Raw genomic sequence first — 20828 nt, forward strand, 5'->3', positions numbered from 1 at the left:
TCATACACTTCTGTCTACACCTTCCGGTATATAAGGCGTGATGTATGTAATTGTATGGGTATAACGTATATAAAATATCTTTGACGTGTTCTTCAAATCGTTTGTTTATTCATCGTTCAAGTAGACTTATACTGGTACAGTAATAGTTTATACTTACTTTCTCCCATATATCCATAGCCAGTGACAGTGCATCTCTTGCCGGCCGCGTGGCTCACCCCTCTTGCTGGCAGGCACACCAGACACACTCCTGAAAACAAATATATTTGATGAGGTATTCAAATCATATGTAAGTTAAAAAGGACAAGGTTTCTGCATCCATTCTAACTGCGGTTGAATCTATGCCCAATACCGCAATTCTCTACTACTATCAACTACAGACGACCAACTGGCTATCAAAAAAATTGTATGACAATCGGATCAGCACCTCTAGCGGGCGTCTTAGAAACTAGTAAGTACATTTTAAATGTCAATTTCCCGATACTAAAGTACCGTCTGTGCAGAATCACGTTGTAGTTATTTTATTCAAGTACCCACAATCTGTAGTTTCATCATAACTTCTTTATGTACTTTTATTAGAATGTGTTGAGATGTTTAGAGGTAAAGTCAGTGTAAGTGCGTAATAAAATTGTTATTCGTACAAAACAAACTATAATTGTCCGTCGTGTGTAAAAAAACTGTCAATAAAAAGTTATTTAAAGTACCTTCTTTAAGTTCAGCCTTGCCGTGCAGTTTGAGGAGTGCGATGTCGTTGTCGAGGGTCTGACTGTTGTGGTTGTGGTGTATGTAGGTGGTGGCCACGCGCAGGGTCTGTGCGCCGGGCGAGCCGTACTTGCGCGTCAGGTCGTGGTCGCCCACGCGCACGTAGATCGCGTCGCCGGACCGCACGATGCTGGGGGAAGGGTAAGTCAGTTTTCTTGTATTTTAAAGCTATGCTTTTTCTTTCTATTTAAAGGTTTAAAATATTGAGAGAATCTTTTCGACGCGATAAAAATAGCGATCGTTTGTTCGTAACTCAGTAACGTAAAGCATATTACTTATGCGGAAAGCTTTCAAAATGAATTAGGCTTCTTATGATATTAGTAGTACTTTATATTATTTAAAACATTGAAGTATTGATCACACTACCATAGCTATACTACTCTACATTGATAAAGGGTCATGCGGACTCATGCGTTAGTTTTAAATTCGGGTGTACGTCGATTTAACATTAGGTCGATTCCAACACGATTGAATTTGAATTAAAATATCCAGAGGACTCTTTATTCTGTTTCAACAAGATTACTTAGTAGACGACTCGTATAATACCATGTTATTGGCGGAAAAGAACTTATAGCCAGGATCACGATACTAAACAAATAAAAAGTGTCGGAAGTATGAAAGCTGAAGGGTATTCCAACAAACTCACTTGGTAACACAATGCGCGGCGGTGAGCACCCACTGGGTGCCGATGAGCGCGGCGCCGCAGAGGTACTGGTTGAGTGAGTTGATGAGCGCCACCTGCCAGCACCACTCGCCGCGCTCCCCGTCCTCGCCTCCCATCACGCGGCCCAGTCGCCGGGACCCGCGGGATGTCGTGCCTGGACATATACAAAACACGTTAGAGGATGCCGAAGTAAAACCTTACTCTCTTATTCATAAACACACTATTAACCTATTTTAGTTAAATAACTACTAAAATATGTTTTCGCCCTTTCATTTCGCTAAGGAGTGAAAGAAACAAAACACTTTAAGTTTTTCATAACTTCATATATTTTTATGAATAAGAGGTCATACAAACACGATAATTATGATGAAAAAGTTATTCTGAGATTAACACTGTGGTTCCCAGGTTTTGGTCAGGAAATTTGTGTGTGTTTTTTAAGTCATTCTGAATTTTAAGCGCTAACAGCTGAGAAATGAGCTTAGCAATAAAAAAGAGAAAATTTATATTATAAAGTCGTTGGATTTAACGCAAAACTATTCCAAATATTAAACAATTTATTTATCGGCTGACCGGTACAAGTCGTAGGTCGTAAATAAGTTCATGGTCTTTTACTTTGTAAGGCTTGTGCCTACTTATTTTCTTGTAAAATAATTACTATTAAATAGTAGGTTACCTTTAACTCCGCACACATATTTGTTGTATTTCTCGGTCGATGTCAACGTTGTACCGTAGCTCGGCTCGTAAGGCACTGAAACATAAAAATATTGCATTTAATAAAAATCCGGCCTGCGTTTCGTAACACGTCAATCAGTGGGCCGGGAAATTCAGGTTCATTTCAGTTCTTTCTTAATAGCGCGTTCTGAACATATTCCTAATTTTCTAAGACAATAAATAAATATCGTTGGACAACTTACACACGGTCATTTGATTCCAAACTACGCAGAGCTTGTACTATGGTAACCAAATAACTGATAAACATACTTATATACTTTTAAATATATACTTATATAGAAAAATTGTCATTCAGGCTCAGAACAAATATCCGTGCTCATCACACAAAGATTTGTCCCGGGTGGGATTCGAACCCGCCTCTCGCGCCGCTACGGTTGTTACGGCGAGATGCCCATGCTTGTTAACTTACCCATAGGCGTAGTATGCGTATGTGCAAGTGACGTGGTGTAGTGTTGGTAGTTGGTGGCTGGTTGAGGCAGGGGGAGGGGCGCGGAGTCGTTGGCTGGTCTCCCCCCCACCACCTCCAGCACCTTGGACTTCGGCGCGCAGCACTGAGTGCCTGCCTTCTTGCATTTGAACACATCCGTCATTTCTGCGTTACCTGGAAGAAAGTCATGCAGATATCTTAGATGCTGGGCTCTGGGATAATAACGCTAGTAGTTAAGAGCTAGTGGCTTAAAAGTAAAAACTGCAGATTGAGCAAGCATACTTCCTATCATATAACAATCTTTATAACAGAATAATATCACATATACAACACCAATATCATCACTTTACATATAATATCGCAGGAATGCAATAACTCCTTCTTCATGAATGCTATAGTAGCTCTGTCTTCTATCTGGCAGATCTACTTGATTAACCGGCTCAAATCGATTTATATTACTTGAGATGAAAGTTAGGAATAAAGAGAAAATATTCTTTTATAAACTCCATGCGAAGAATGAATATTATAATGTTTGAAGCCATTTCCCCGTGGAAGTCCGGATCCTTCATTAGAAGGTGGATTTCTTCTTGTTATACTTACGGAAGCAAGTGAAGGAGAGAAGCGAGACGATGCAAGAGCCGGGGCAGTCGGGGCGAGGGTCTGCGGGCGCGGGGGTGGTAGTCGTGGTCGTTGTGGTCGTGGTCGGACGGTGTGTGGTGCGTGGTGGGACTCTGAAAACAGAGAGCCATGGTTTTGTTAGTCATTTATTGCTATTGTGAATAAAATGAGTTCCCATTTGCTGTATAGTTATCTTTTGTTTTTTAAGACGTTTTTGTGAGAAAAGTTTTGGCTGCTAGTGCTAGAATAAAGAAAAAAACATGGATGCTGTTCCGCTTTTCGCGAAATTGCGGCAATAAAGCAAGACGGTTTCTAACCATAATACATTCTTATTAGGTAGAAGAAACGTCTTCTATCCTCGTTTTAGCTACCATAAGCATGATTTCAAAGAATCCTTGGATTTCGTTCTTTTAGAGCCAGTTTCACAGTTTAAGATTAAGTGACATATAAACTATCCGCTTGGTAAATTAATTATCGGTTTGTTTATGTTATCGCTCACCTGGTGTTATCACAGCAGATGAAGCCCTGCATCTTGCAGTTGGTGTGAGCCAGCAGCACGGCGGGAGGCTCGCAGAACGCGCGCATTATACCGTGCAGGCAGTACCCTGGACACCGCGGGAGAGGCGCCTGGAACGTTACATACACATCAGTTAGTTATGAAAATCAAATAAACAGGGGATATATGTCGACGACATTGATGTGGCGACTCCATATTATATTCTTGACGTTACTATACCATATTCAACATGATACTTCATGTCCAAATATCATGAATCTCGCAACATAGGAAAACGAGGACAGCAGATGCTACTCATAAATTCGCAACGTTGTATTCGGTAAATCAGAATAGTATGAATGAACATGCTTCCTACCAAAGTGGGCCAGAATTCAAACCGTAATAACTTGACCATGTTTAATATAGAAGAACTAAATAAAACTTGTTTTAACGGTCAAAGAAAACATCGTGAAGAACACTTGCATGCCTTAAAGTCCTATGAAGGTATGCGGAACCTTCAAAGAACCAAGGTAATGTACTCAAGGTCTAACTCCTTACACATTTGGCAAACCTTGCCCGACAGTGGAACAGCAATATTATTATTTACCGTTGTAGTAGGCCGGGGTGTGGTCGGCCGCCTGGTGGTTGTCTCCACAGCTTTAGTCTCAGTGATGCAGCAGACACCCTCGCCCGGGCAGACAGCATCCTCGTCCACATTGTCACACAGCAAGGAGAACAGCCCCGAGATGCAGTCGCCGCGGCACTTGCGACCTGGACGAGGCTTCGGAGCTGGGGTTGTTGTCAGCTGGAAGGAGAGAAGACTGGCGTTAATATCGATTCAACTAGTGAAATTATTTACAAATTTAGTCCATTATTTGTAGGTGCTTTTTCATCAGACCAAAGACCTAGATTGTTGCTCTTGTTTGGGATCTGCGACCCGGTACTTCAAAACCTCTTGCAAGCTTTAGTAGCCCGAAATATAATAACATTATTCATAACCATTAACTAGTTTCTGATGAACTGTATTAGACATACTTCTTTTTCACAAAACGACATCAGAACCATAAAGTTCTGATTTATTTCCACGGAAATGTGTGTTGTATGTACAGATACAGACTGTCACTCACATAACACTTTTATTAAACTACTTCTGCAAGTATGACTAGAATTCAAGACTCCATTAGTGAGATCCTTGGCCACTGAAAACCCTACGATCTGTCCACTGTTTCTTACCGCAGTCGTAGGTCTCTTCGTAGAGTATTTCTTCTCATTAGGCACCACGAGATCAGGTGGTGGCCTGTCTCCATAGCCGTCCTTGGAGACGCAGCAGAGCCGGCCCTTGACGCACAGGTCCTGGGAGGTGAGGTATGCCTCACAATACTGCGTCAGACGAGACTCCACACACACTCCGGGGCAAGCAATGTTACCTGGAATTTGTACAGACAGGTGTTAGTTGGTGGAAATTGTGTGATTGAATATTGGGGAGTCAATTTTGTTTTATATTGGTGTTAATTTTTGCTGAAGATTGGTTCGTATATATAGTATTAGATTTTTAATCAAAATTAGGGCGAAACATTGGTGACGTTTTAAATTAGTCTTTTGATTTTATTACTGGAATTAAAATTAAGAAATTCATCAAATTTTTTGACCCTAATGGCCTGGCAATAGGAAAAAATCTTAAAATGAACTTGCGATTGGCATATGAAACTTTAAGGCTCATAGTTTAGTGACAAAATTCGATAAAAACAAGAGTGATATCTATTTACAAATAATTTTTTTTTTTCTCTATGTCCAAAAATGGTATAGAACGGATTTGACCCTCAATGAAGTATTGAAGCCTAAAAACGAATGTTACGCCTGATCTTTAATTTTTTGTTTGCCTTAGGTCTAATCTCTACCTAGACGTTTATAACTTTTGTTTGCTTTAAGTCTATTTCCTAGACGTGTATAGCTTTCTACATGTGAATGTCTAGTCAATATGGTAGGGTACCTAATAATTACCACTGTTTTTGTATTTATCTGCGGGGGGGTGCGTGGTGGGCTCATCGTAGTCGTCGTCGTCGACTGTCGTGTGCCGCGTCGGGTGGGGCCGCGACGTCGTCACTGTAGTCTCGTTATCTGAAATATTTATAAAACAATTGTTTTATACTTACATACATACAAATATAATCTCATACCTGAATGTGAGGGAGGTGCATGAATTACCCTCACTTTAAGCCATTAACAAATGTTAGTTTCACGTAATATAGGGCAAACCTAATGCCAACTACACGTTATCAATCTCCGGACTACTATGAAAATACTAATAATACTAGAATTAAAACCGAGACCGCATGATCAGGTGCAAACACTACCAACCGCGGCACAAAAGCAACTAAATATAAACAACTGTTTCAGAAACTGCCGTTTTTAAATAATTACACGAAGATAAACAAAACTATTATTATTATTATTATGAATAAAAAAGTAAAAATATTTATAATAAACGGATATTTTTCAATAATGTCTCATGATATATTATTATCTCCGCATTGCTGTCTTTAGGTAAAGTTTATAATTTGTTTATTTATTTTGACTCTTTCTTTCAGCATAGAACTTGGTTTTGAAATGGTCGAATAAATAAACTGCGAAATCGATTGTTTCCAATATTTTCGAAAACAAATTCATATCTTAAGTAAATATCATGGGCCATACGGTCTACCATAAAACATAAATAAATTATTTATCAATGGGCTCCCTACTACGCAATAGGTATGTGTTTAGTAAACTATATCAAATAACTTAGACAAAGGTTATGCCTTAAGTCTATCTCGCTGGCAATTTGCATACCTCCAAAAACTGTTTATAGAACTCTTGAGGCATTCAGGGTCTCATCACATTATATCTTTATTACAACTGCACGTTTGGCGCCGTGGTTAAAGTGGTCACCTCGCCGCAACAACCGTAGCGCCGCGTGTGGTTGGTTCTCCACCCGGGACAAATCTTTGTGTGATGAGCACGAGTATTTGTTCTGAGCCTGATTGTCAATTTATCTACATAAGTATATGATATATTTAGAAGTCCATAAGTATGTTTATCAGTTATTTGGTTACCATAGTACAAGTTCTGCTTAGTTTGGAATGAAATGACCGGCGTGTGTGAGTTGTGCAATAATATAAAAAAGAAATTACTTACTTGTAAGTTCATCAGCACAGCACTTCATGGAGGAGCTGGGACACTGCACCTCCTCGAGGACCTCCGTGCAGAGGAGGGCCGCCAGCGAGTGCATGCACGTGCCCGGACAGTTCTTAGACTCCACCTGCGTGTCCAACGAGTCCAGCAGACCTGAAATATCACAATATTAACATTAGTTTTACTGCAAGTTTGACGCAGTGGTTAAAGTGCAGTCGCTGCAATAACCATAACGCCGCTAGTGGTGGCTCTTGTTAATTTATCTATATAAGTATGTATTTAGGGGTATATAAGTATGCCTATCAGTTATTTGGTTACCATAGTACCAGGCAAAGTGGCAGTATTGATTTTAAATTAAAACAAAATGAAAGACCCTGAAGTGAGTACAGTCAAACTGCTTTTTATTAAAAAAATAGTTCTTCAAATTATAAATAGGATATTTATGTCTATACTCAAGCCCATTGTTATAACCTACAACGAATATTATTCTTCATGCACGGCAGGAAGAATATCTTTTTCATAAACAAACTCTTTTTTATCAAAAAAGGATCGTCTGATAAAAATGTTGAAAGATGCATTGAGATCAATGACCCTTCGTAACGGTACTTGAATCCTTCATCCAACACGGACATGACGGCATGACGGCATGACAGCATCATACCATGATGTAATCATGATCATAATCACCGACATTTTTTAAAATCAAACAAATAAACAAGTTCCCAATTGCAGAGGGCGCTACTGGAGCGAAATGAAAAACTATGTTTTTTTATTACTTAAAAGTATATGAGAATTTCTTTTTAGACTTAGTGTTGTAATTTAATTTTGTCAATGCTAAAACAAATGTGAAAATATTCAGGTTTTTTTTCTATTTGAGGTACTCGATTGTTATTGAAATGAAACCATTAGTTTTTAGCAACATATCTTATACTAAGTATATTGAGTTAATAAAAGCATATAAATGGGACAGAATATACATGGGACTACCTCTGCCTAAAACGAAAAGCGTTGATAGATATTGATTGTCAGATGTTATCTATGTATTTGTTTGACATTTAAAATGTACTGAACAATTAGTACCTGCGGGATTCGCTAGGGGCGCTGATTAGATTTTCATACGAAATTTCTCGATAGCTAGCCGATTAGCAACAGTTGATAATACTAGAGAATCAATATAAAATCGATATATTTAAATGAAATGATCGATTTTCCTTTTGACATAGCACACTACAACCACATGTCTTCAACTCAGAGTTAACATAATGCCGCTATTTCTAATTTCGTTTACAAATACTTCCACGCACATAACTTTACATGAAGATTTATGTATATATGTCTCTGCCGGCACGCAACTAATAACGATTGTACCTAATCATACAAGCATCTACTTATGTTTATAATCTTTACTTCTGTACTTATATTATAAAGCTGAAGAGTTTGTTTGTTTGTTTGAACGCGCTAATCTCAGGAACTACTGTACCGATTTGAAAAAATATTTCAGTGTTAGATAGCCCATTTATCGAGGAAGGCTATATTTCATCACGCTACGGCCAATAGGAGCAGAGTAACAGTAAAAAGATTTATAAAAACGGGGAAAAGTCTGATCGTTTATACCTAGCTGACCCTGAACTAGAAAATACTAATAGTAGGTAGGTACATTGTCACGGGTAATTTGGGAACGAAACAAGTTTCATTAAAATGTGTTTCGTTTGTTTAACTCGATACATAATTTCAGGAGAATTGGTTCAGTGATTACATTAGACAGACAGACAGAGTAACAGACGGAGACTTTCGCTTTATAATATTACTAACTAACAGGCTTAGCCCGACTTAAACAGTTACTGTTACACAAAACTATAATAAATTTCACTCAAATCTTCCTAAAGTTCTCACCGTTCGCGAAGCGATGTGGGTTAAGCAACCGTTGGCGCGGTCATTCTATAGATGGGTGACCGCATAGTGGTATTTGAGCTGGGCGTCTCCGTGCTTCGGAGGACACGTAAAAAGTCGGTCCCGTCTGTTGTCTACTAAGATAACAGTCGTTAAGCCATGTCAAAGGCCTTTCGGGCGGCTTGAACAACTTTGGCACTACGATAGATAGATAGACTTTATCTTTTGAGAAATTATATCAGAGAGGCTCAATTTATTCGAATAATATCTACGCAGTCGTAGCAAAGAACAGAGACAAGTTAAAAACCGCGTCCTATTTAATTAGTATTATTGATGGCACAAAAATGGGCGGCTACGTTCCGTTACGCGTTGGTATTCGACGCGCGTCGTTTTAGCGGGCCGGCTTGCTTGAGCCAGGTGAAGCCGCCGCGCAGTATGCGGCCAGTTACGAAATTAGGCGTTATCAGACACAGGTCGATGATCTCAGGTCAGTAGGTCATTGTCGGTCTAGGTTGAAGTGTGGTGACCCTATTTTGGGACTGTTCTTTAAGGAAAATTTAAAAGATTGACAGATGATAGACAACTCGCGCACTAAGAATTGATTTTGTGTCGCGAGGACTGTTACAAATATACAAACAACGGACTCAATGTACAAGTGATTAATTAATTACGCTTATTAGGTAGTTTCCAAATACTCTTTTTTTTACCGAATATTTTAGAAACTAAACTATTTATTCTTTGGGAATATCCCTTGTTATCTGATTATTTTGAAAAATGTCTATAGACTTATTACACAAGCAAAGTGTCGGCAAGGTTACTTGACTTTACTATGTCGAAAAATTCTCATAAACTTGTTTTTAGAGCTTACAGGAAAAGCAGAAGCATTTGTACAGTATTTAATATTTCATAATTTCACGATAACGTATGTTCCGACAAACTCATTAGTGTAATTAAAACCAAATTAAGAAATTCTCAGAAAATACCAAATAATTTCGAGTCACACTCGTAAAGAGCTTTAAGGAAAATCCTTAAACCGCGGAACAAATAAAAATACTTTTTATTATATTTACCTACATACACATATACATAGAAATCATACGATCGTAAAACGTACTACTTCAAGAAAATATTAATGATGTAGACACGTGAATATCTGACCTGCTTAGTTAACCTAAATACTTCACCTTTTTTTTCGGAAGGCGTTTTAAATAAACCATTTTGTACTTTACAACACCTCACAGCTCACTTCGCAATGCCATCTTGTAAAGAGTTGTTGCCATGACAACATGAATCCTAGCTGCTCCCGCGGTTAACCGCTAGTGCGTAAGAAAGCTTAGAATATTATTAAAATTTGGCGATTGAAAAAAATGGCCAGGTGTTTCTTGCCAACTCTTCTCATTGGCCCTACCTTCCGAACTGGCGGTAAATTCACTCTCATTGACTATCACAAGTGTCAACATTTGACCAAAATAAATGATTTGATTTAGATTTTTGAATAATATCAGCTGCTGCAAACATTGTTACTAAGCCACTTTAATGATAAAGGTTTTCAACTCGGACGATACGTTTATGTGAAAGAGGCCTTATATTATTATTTACTTAGCATAAGATCCGATAATTATTTCCTATTCAATTCTAACATTTACAAGAAGTTTTTTTTATCTTAATAGATTTTGTTTTTGCAATCGGCAGACTGAAAGCGGCCTAATCTTTGTCCAAATGAATAATCCCTCCGAGCCTGTTATAAACTTATTTAATCAAGAAAAAACGCATAAAAGTCTTTGTAACCGTGAACTAACCGCAATTACAACTTCAACAAATAATCATATTTTTTGTGTCATAAAAAACCCTATCCCATAACCGGCGTGGCCACATTCCGATGTTCCCATGTTCTAAACCGCGGTGCCGTTAGCTCCTCCCGGCCGATGGATGGGTGACCCTCCCCCTCCGCCCCTCGCAGCCCCTCACTCGACCTCACACCACTGCCTCAGTTGTCGGAGGCAAATGAAAGGAAAACAGCCGGTGATGTAAGTGATAAGCGATAGCGATTATCTTCTTTAATGTCTTTTGTAAACTTATTTAATAGCCACCATTACACACACACTCTATCGCGCATGAAACAACAATCGCGTGTGAAAGAGCGCGCGCAGCTCTCATCTGTCAAGCCCGCAAAGAAAATCGCGAGCGAAGACCGCGCTGCTTTCCCACGCGTTATCTTATACGCTACTAAGAACGTACGATAGAGTGTGTGTAAGGCGGCTAATAACTTTTGTAACCTGGTATACATTTATATGAAATTTATCATCTCCAGATAGTTCTTGTTTATTTTTGTGAGCTTTTAGGCAGACGTTTATTCACCTTACTTTTTAGGTACTTGCAGTCCCAACCCGCAATTGGCCAGAGCGGCAGACTCTAGGCCTAACCCTTGTCCAGCAGTAGGACATTAGTGCGTTAATTTTTATTTATAAAAAGGAAGCATATTGGCCTTCTGTGATATTAATCTGTCATTTCATTATGGCAGTACAGCCAAAGTAAAGATTTAAGAACATTAAATCTTATTTCCATTTGCCTTATGAAATTGATTATCAAAAGAAGAATTTTTTGACTACACAAAAAACGTTAAAATTTGGTTTCAAAGCTTCGCATAAGTTCCGGATAAATTATTTGGCGGGAACAATTACAAAATGTATAAATAAGATCTGTCAAGATCAGTGTTGCCAGCAACTACGTAATACGTTGATTCAACTTTGTTGCTAAAAAATGGCTTTATTCTTCATTAATTTAATTGCTGTAATAAATGTACGTAATTTGTGTAAGTTAACGATCGTTTCCTATTGGTTAACGATTATCTGAAAAGTTTTCCTTTTCATTATGTCGAGGCGTGGAGTTTTATTACAAACACTACGCTACGTTTGCCGCCTGCTTAACGGCAACCCGCTTCAGGAAATTGGGTTCGTTTCTAACACGTTATAATTTTTAAAGGGATCGGTAAACAATTGCTTACGTATGCTCTTATTTGGGTCTTCCTTTTTTAATTCTTAGTCCATAAAAGTCCTAATATTATTTCGCTATTTCTTTTAGTAGGTATCCCAAGAACAATATTTAAAACCTAGAACAAAAAACTAACCTACTTCAACAACAATCAAGCACCAATCAATAACCAATAGTTTAAACAACAACAGTCTCTCATTACTTGTGTCTTGTTCACCGTTACCCAATGACCTAATGCGCGTCGCTCGGTGAAATCGACCGCAGCCGCGCCGAAAACGAAAGTATGTACCATGTACCATGTGTATGGGCCGTGGATGTCCGTGTTCCATACTCTGTAATCTGTATGGATTGAGGGACGCCAGGTGGCGCCACTAGCGCACAAGACTTGAGACATGAATAGTGTGCTAATTTGCCAGACTGTTGTATATTAAATCTGTTGAAAGACGTTTTAGTTGTAATGATGGGCTTTATTTTATATGTTCGATTGCTGTATAATGGCTGTCTTGCCAAAAGTTATATTTTTTTTTTAACCTATTGCTGTCCCACTGCAGGGCAAGGGTCTCCTCCTAAACAAGGGGGAGTTGTTAGGCCTTGAGTCCACAACGCTTGCAATGTATTATATGCAATGTATTAGATAATAAGATTGATAAGTATAGATATCATATGTAAATATTATGTGTATGATGTTTGCAAATTTGCTCTACCTGTGGCCCATAGTTGTAAAGGAATCGCTAGTATACAAATAATAACGATATTTTTTGTAGGTTTAAAAACAGTTAAGTATGTTATAAAGTGAATTTAATGATTTATATAGCATAACATTTAACAAATAAACTCTACAATTTTATAATATTAGTATAGATAATATATTCCATAAGCCACTAAAGTTAGAACAGTAAAAGAATATCTTAATAAAATATCAACGATACATTTTCATTACTACTAATTAGTTTACTTCCAAATTTAACTTAACTCAAGTACAGTATGTTCAACCATAATCTCTCCGGTAATTAGCTAGACAGTCCCAAGTAGCGCAGTATACAAACGTTTTAAGTACCTCAATAGTTTTCAGAGCGTCACAACAATACTTCACAAGTAACTGACCAGCGGCGCTTACGACGTTATGTGTCTACAGCCGTTGAAAAGAAAGTCTTTTTGTAATGATAATAAATTCAGGTGAGACGTTCTCGAAGTTTACTTACAATGACGTCGATACTTTGTTTTAAATATTATTTGCTTTACAGGGCTCTCTAATAAGTGTCAGTGTTGGACAGAAGTTAGTAGAGAGTTTTGTATATAAGGTTGATGGCTGGTTGAGGTACAAAATTGAGAATTTAGAATATCTGTGACTTATGTAGCTGATTGCTTGTTTGATATAGCTTCTTTATTTTTCAAACATAGAATTGATATTTAAAAATAAGTACGTGCTCCATACTAAGTTGCCGGGCTATATTTCTACAGGATTGTAAAACTAGCAGAATATAAGAATGAGGTGTTCATAGCCGGTTGCGATCAGCAATCAGTAAAATATCTGTGGGATAAGTAATTATAGGTACGGTTCATTCCATGAATGGGTGGCCTCTTACTTGTTTTATCTAAACGTGCTTTGATAGGCACTTAAAAAAGATATATATACACAATAGGTATAAAAGTCCAATCCATTTTATAACTATCGTAGATTTTCATGGCTTGTATAAGGGCAAAATCTAGGCATACGATCTAACACCGAAAATCTTTAGTTCTATGTCTGAACTTCTGAAGCGTCGCGGCAGATCATGCTTACATCATTTAAACATATAAGTAAAATAAATACCATAATAAAATATTTTATAGCCCATTAAGGCTTTAAAGGTAAGAAAATTTTATTAATTCTGTCCAAAAAACAAACAATGTAGGTGTTATTTGTATAAAAATCGTCATGTTTTTGTCAAACAGTTGTTTTGTGTTGTTGACTCTCGTCTTACCTTATAAGGAAGCCTTAGGTTATTGACATTTGGTGTCAATCACGAATAATACAGTTTTAGAAATATACAAGATTTTGTAAATAGTCACACGTTTTATAGCGATTTCGTCCGCGTAAAGATCTTTAACGGGTTAAAAATGTCCTATGTGTTCATCCAGGTTATGTACTATTTGAAATCCGTTATGTAATTTTTGTATAAAAGGGAACTTTTGTATTCAATTTTAGAATATATACTGATACTTTACAAAGAGTGCTTTTTTAAAGACCATTCCACAGAGAAAAGTTTCATTTTATAGTGTTTTTAGCGTAGGCACAAAACACAGGTTCAAACTCAGGGCATTCCACATAGAAAAGTAGCATTGTGTAGTGTTTTAGTGTAGGCACAAAAGAAAGGTTGTAACTCAGGATGTAGATACAAACTGTTGGAACTTTTATTATATTGTAACAACTTATGTGACACAGTTTTTATGATGCAATAAATATGTGTCTATATCTAGGTTCACTCTCTATTCAATCACTCTCATAGGAACTCTCTAATTCTGGGCAATCACTGAAAAATCCTGAACAGAAAATCTCAAAAATTATTTGGCTCGACCTAAGATACCGGCCCGGAGATCTTTGCGCGGCAGACGCATACACTACCAACCGCGAAAGGAATCTACGTACGCTCGACCGACGTATGTGACCACCGCGAAATCGAAATCTTTCTAGTTCATAAACACGTAATTCATGCCAATACCAAATTAATCTAATAATTTCTAATCACAAAACTTCAAACGATGTCGCCGCCTCGAACGCAATACAAACACGACACAAACATTTGTATCACGATACAAACAGTTTCCAAACTGTCTGTAAATATTACACGAACTGTCTGTAACTATTACACGAACTAAATAAAATAAAACTACATTTTTGTATACTTTTTCTATCTATTGCATGATGCGATGCAATCTAAAACCTTTTATATAATATGACTAATACATTTTATATTAAAACGTAATAATCTTCCGTTCTGTGATGTGTAGTGTGTATGACTGCTTATCGTGAGGGCTTGGGTTTGATTTCCTGGTCGCTCAAAATGGTACTGAGTTTTAGGAGCTTTCTTGCAATATTCTCAGTCGTAGCCTGGATTTTGGTAACGTGCCCAGTGTAGAAAAGACTCGCCCCCTATTGCATGGACCTAACAATTAAAATTGTGAAAATTTCAGTACCCAGCCTTCGGCTATAACAGATGTGAAGTTTTATTATAAAAAATAATAGGTGTTAACACAGTCGGTTATCCAATAAATATATACAAATATTACCAATAGCTGTTTAATAAGTAATAGATCAGGTAGCTAGGTGCTTTCTACGGGGTCGTTGACCGCGCGAAAGTCGCTGCCACGGCTATGATACAACTGTGCGGTGACTCCATGTGACGAGACGTCGCATTTTGACGTTTTGCAATCGATATAACAGCCAATTAATTCGCGTTACATGCCGTCGAAATTGTCTTTAATAATGTTGGTACAAAAGACATCAACGCGCTCGTCCGAACGGAACGTTAATTTTAGTATGCTACTTATTGTGACTAATGCCAGTATTAAACAAATTTTTAATGTTTTCAATGCTTTAATTATAGGTTTTGTTATATATTCTATAATTTTATTACTTTGTAAACTATTATCAAGTTCAGCAGACAGCTTAAAAATCATTCTGCTTTTTTCCTTTACAATTAAAACTACTTTTTAAAACATTGTTTGTAAATATTGTATTGAAAACCATACTAAACAGAGTAACGGTACAGTTTTCAACGCTCTAATGTTCTAAAACTGTAAATGAAACCATTACAGCTGTGTCAATACTATGTCTTGAAGACGGACATATTGTTCACAAAGGACTAGTTACTGCCTGCCACAACGTCCGCGTGCAAAGATTTACCGAGACAACAAGTATCTTATGTGTTCATTCAGGTTATAAATGATGTATGTACCCAATTTTATTAAAATCAGTTAAGTATTTTTGCGTAAAGTATTCACAAATAGACCATCATCACAAACTTTAGTATTTATAATATTACTAGCTGACCCGCGCAAATTCGCTTGCGGCACATAAGAGAGAATGGGTCAAAATTTTCCCCGTTCTTGTAACATGTTTTACTGGTACTCTGCTCCTATTGGTCGTAGCGTGATGATATGTAGCCTATAACCTTCCTCGATAAATTGGCTATCTAACACTGAAAGAATTTCTCAAATCGTACCCGTAAGTCCTGAGATTAGCGCGTTCAAACAAACAAACAAACTCTTCAGCTTTATAATATTAGTATAGATTATTGCGAGAAATAAAATCAAACTTTAGTATTTATAATATTAGTGGGACTTTTGTGTCTGTCAGTTATAATCGATTTCTCGATAGTGTTAAGTGATAACAGTCAGTGTGGTATCAAATAATGACCCCTCTTAAAGAAGCAACGAGAATATTGCTTAGCATAAAGGCTAATCTAGTATATAACAACACGCCTGGTATACCCGAAGGTGTAAGCACAGCTGCAAATATACATCCACGTTATATATCAATATTAGTTTCATGTTATAAGCAGCGAGGCAATTGTTATAGAAGTCAGTATCATCCTCTGCTTATTCTCTTAGTAACTAGTCGTGATATTATGTACGTATGTGAAGAGCGTGCCTGTAACTCTTCATGTAAATTCACTTTCAGCGAGCGTGTGGCATGTGATGTTTTCACCGAGGCACGGATCTTCAATAAATAATAGTCAACTATTATACTAACTAACTAACTGACTAACTAATAACACTAATAACATGGTATGTGAGTTATTGCGTCTAATGTCATATTACATTGAGATAAGATCACGTAAGCGCGTTAGTGTTAATTGTAACTACAAATCATAATGAAAATGTCGCACCCCCGGTGCAATAATGTCACTTTTGTAAAAAAATGCAAAAATGAGTTACTTATGTAGTAATTGATTTAAAGCACTACTACTGTATTACTATTATCATTATATAGGCAAAAGTAAAGTTAAAAGTATTCGCTGATGTATTCATCTTATCAATATCACATAAAGTTATTGTTGTGGGAGGTGTCAAAGTTTAAAATGCTTCTCCTGAAAAACTACATTTTTGCATAAGTGACAGTGTTGCACCGTAAGTACGATGTGTCTTTAATCATAACTAAATAGTTAACTATTATTAGTTACTAGCTGACCCGCGCAACTTCGCTTGCGTCACATATGAGAACTGGTCAATATTTTTCCCGTTTTTGTAACATTTTTTACTGGTATTCTGCTCCTATTAGTCGTAGCGTGATGATATATAGCCTAAAGCCTTCCTCGATAAATGGGCTATCTAACAGTGATTTCGAATTTCGAATCGGACAAGTAGTTCCCGAGATAAGCGCGTTCAAACAAACAAACTCTTCAGCTTTATAATATTAGTATAGAATAGTATAGATAGCCTTCCTCAATAAAAGGACTTCAACGCAAAAATATTTTTTCAAATAAAATCAGTTGTCCCTGAGTTCAGCGCGTTCAAATAAACAAACTTTTAGCTTTATATTATTAAGATAGATTACAAATAAAGTAACTAAGAGTTATGACATCGCTGTGGCTCGATTTTTCATGCAATTTTCATTATTATTTTACATAATTACATTAATTTCAGCGTTAAATTATCGGAGGTTAGAACAATATTTCTCCCTTGTGTTAACTGTGATGTGTCAGTACATAAAATCTAGTTAAGTTTTTCTTCACTATGCTAAACTACTCGAAGTATTGCAACTTCACTTAACAAAAAGCTTTTGTTCTATAATTGCATTCATTTTAATTCGACGTACTTACAAAGTAGTTATTGTTTAATTTTATAACGTGTATTGGCATAATAAATAAAAAATTAACCCTTTATGTTGATAAATAAACTTTGTAGGTATATCAAACGAAACGCCCAAACTACTCAAATATGAAGATTGTAATATAATTGGCCATCGTAATCGAACTGGTGACCGCGCGGCGTCGTCACGTCTGCAGGACTTTCTCCCATGCTTGCCCCTCTCCCCCCGCCCCCTTCCGGCCGTCTCCCCCCTCCCCCCGGGGCATGAGTCGCGAGATTACGCGACATTGAATGATAGAGGTTGAATAATCGGTTATAGCGATGTGCTTTTAACTTTTTGGTTTTTGTATGGTTAGATAGATATTTATATAAAATCTGCTTAGTTTAATAGAAATAGGTTTTAAAATCAACAATTTCTTGTGCGAATGTGATGCTTTGGGAAAGAATGGATCTTCTAGGAAGCGGTTACCCTAAACCAGAAGACTACAGGCTACTACCGATTAGAAATCTCGACAGAAACCTAGCGACCTTGTCTCTGCCTAGTCCGAAAGTAATTAATACGATAACCATTATAATATTTTTTAATACAGACGGAATTGTGTAGAGAATACTTACGTGACAATCAACTAGCTATAACAAATCAATAAGAATTTCTTTCTTAACCCTATTAACTGCGACAGTATGACTCAATGTATAGCGAAGTGAAATGTCACAGCAGTTTCGAATGAATCATATACTACACAAACGTCATATGACACATATTACTGTACTACATAGATTTATCCGTCGGTTAACAATCTATTAGTTGTGGGCATTTCACAATAAAATTGTAAGTTTAATCTTATCTATGTTTGTTTGTCTGTAACATTTTAATGGCTAAATTAATTGCCTTTTTTTAAGAAGGTAACTGTCGCACTGAGAAATACTATTGTCTTGAGACTTTTACAAACACACACACAACGGACACAAAGTACAAACAGACACAATACAAATATTTGTGGATCGTACTAATATTTGTTCTGTGCGCAAATCGAACAACGAACTGCCGCCGCCCTGGTAGCGGCGTGGCGACCACGTTAACCACTACGCCATTAAAGTCGACGAGGAATTATTGATTTGTTTGACAGACAGAGAAAGAACCGCTTGAACCGTTGCCGTTGGCAAAATCTGTCTTTAACCGAAATTGAAGGCTTACTGGCTATTGAACGTTACTTAAAACATCTAATATAATTATATTATGTTACTACATATATCAGTTGGGTATACAAACAATTGTTTAATGTAGTAACCAATCTCACGAGATTTGCATGCTGTGGTGACTGATTACGTGACGTAATAAAATTAATAAGATATATATTTTCCTGCTTTAATGTCCCAAATGAGATAGATTTCTAGTAATTCTTTGATGATAAATATAGCATTCTGACTCAGTAGGATGTATTCGGTGACTGTTGAGGAAAAATTGTATAACCTAGATACTTATCTTGTTAGTAATAGTTTGTTAAAATACATCCGCGATTCAGTTGTAGAGGTTACCAGGCTGCTACCACTGCGGAAGTTGTGGGTTTTATTCCCAGACAAAAATAGTTCTAGAGTCTAAAAATGCTTGTTACTTTAATGACAATAATAAGAGCACCTGGGTAACCTAATTTGATTGCCGATTTTTTATTTTCAGAGGGTAACTTAATTCTTCGCATTCAGTGCCCCTGACGCGTCTGTGCGTTTCGTAATGCAAGACTAGGTGCCCCTAAAATCCACTGAGCAGAGAACGTATTAAAACTATTTTGCTTTATACCCAATGATGAATGCAAACTGATACTATACCTTCGCTATTTTACTAACAGTCTTGTTCTGATGATAATTATCATCTATACTAATATTATAAAGCTGAAGAATTTGTTTGTTTGATTGTTTGTTTGTTTGTTTGTTTGTTTGTTTGAACGCGCTAATCTCAGGAACTACTGGTCCGATTTGAAAAATTCTTTCAGTGTTAGATAGCCCATTTATTGAGGAAGGTTATAGGCTATATACCATCACGCTACTACCAATAGGAGCAGAGTACCAGTGAAAAATGTTACAAAAACGGGGAAAATTTTGACCCATTCTCTCTTATGTGACGCAAGCGAAGTTGCGCGAGTCAGCTAGTAAAAAATATTTGTTCAAACCATGTTCATTTCTATCTAGGTAGCCAGTCCGTACCTAGAAGGCACTTAAGGCAAGATATTGGCACAGGCCTTTAAAATTAAGCTCAATATATTTAGTAGGTAGAGAAACTAGCGCAAGAATGCGATAAACCTAGTAACACTCATTCAAAGTGAACTGTAACATTACGCGCTGTTATTATTACATTGTAACAGAACTTACATTTACTATGAACGTGTTATTATACCCGTAGTAATATGGTCTTGAGACTAGAATACTTTGTATTACAAAAACTATAAAAATTAAAAATGTTTTACTGTTCAACTGAAACAGTTGTTGAAACAAAACTAAAACAGAGTTGGTTAAGGCTCGAAATATACCTTTTTTTCCAAGTTTTAATGTCTGCAAGTAATTTTGAAATTATTTTTTATTTATCGCTCTAACGCTAAAGGAGAGATTTACCTAATAATGGTAATGATAGCAAAATGGGGAAACATCAGGAAAGCCATATATGAATCGTTTAACCAAGTTTGGACTTATATAAAAATATTGAGAGGCAATCAAACACGAGAAAAGAACTGGAAACCTCGTGATCAGTATTCACATTCATTAATACTTAGACTGCCTTAATTTTCTTAACTTTACATTATACTAGCTGACTCGTGCAACTTCGCTTGCGTCACCTAAGAGAATGAGTCAACGTTTTCCCCATTTTTGTAACATTTTTAAATGCTACTCTGCTCCTATTGGTCGTAGCGTGATGATATATAGCCTATAGCCTTCCTCGATAAATGGGCTATCTAACACTGAAATAATTTTTCAAATCGGACCAGTAGTTCCTGAGATTAGCGCGTTCAAACAAACAAACTCTTCAGCTTTATAATATTAGTATAGACTAGCTGACCCGCGTAACTTCGCTTGCGTCACATAAGAGAGAATGGGTCAAATTTTTCCCCGTTTTTGTAACATTTTTCACTGGTACTCTGCTCCCATTAGTAGTAGCGTGATGATATATAACCTATAACCTTCCTCGATAAATGGGCTATTTAACACTGAAAGAATTTTTCAAATCGGACCAGTAGTTCCTGAGATTAGCGCGTTCAAACAAACAAACAATCAAGCAAACAAACTCTTCAGCTTTATAA

The 20828-nt window shown here is 36.9% G+C and overlaps 1 protein-coding gene across 1 annotated transcript in view; it reads right to left on the reverse strand.

Annotated features, from left to right (window-relative positions):
* mas (trypsin-like serine protease domain-containing protein masquerade) overlaps positions 1-20828 on the reverse strand; it is a 31725-nt gene that overhangs the window by 2857 nt on the left and 8040 nt on the right. Inside the window, exons 2-12 of the mRNA XM_076128918.1 lie at positions 6871-7020; positions 5698-5814; positions 4930-5123; positions 4304-4501; positions 3700-3827; positions 3183-3313; positions 2565-2756; positions 2097-2171; positions 1406-1577; positions 702-889; positions 158-247 (exon numbers count right to left, since the gene is read on the reverse strand). Coding sequence (XP_075985033.1) covers positions 158-247; positions 702-889; positions 1406-1577; positions 2097-2171; positions 2565-2756; positions 3183-3313; positions 3700-3827; positions 4304-4501; positions 4930-5123; positions 5698-5814; positions 6871-7020 — 1635 coding nt within the window. The remainder of the gene's footprint in view (positions 1-157; positions 248-701; positions 890-1405; positions 1578-2096; positions 2172-2564; positions 2757-3182; positions 3314-3699; positions 3828-4303; positions 4502-4929; positions 5124-5697; positions 5815-6870; positions 7021-20828) is intronic.

Source organism: Anticarsia gemmatalis, chromosome 21, assembly GCF_050436995.1.
Source record: "Anticarsia gemmatalis isolate Benzon Research Colony breed Stoneville strain chromosome 21, ilAntGemm2 primary, whole genome shotgun sequence".
NCBI lineage: Eukaryota > Metazoa > Arthropoda > Insecta > Lepidoptera > Erebidae > Anticarsia > Anticarsia gemmatalis.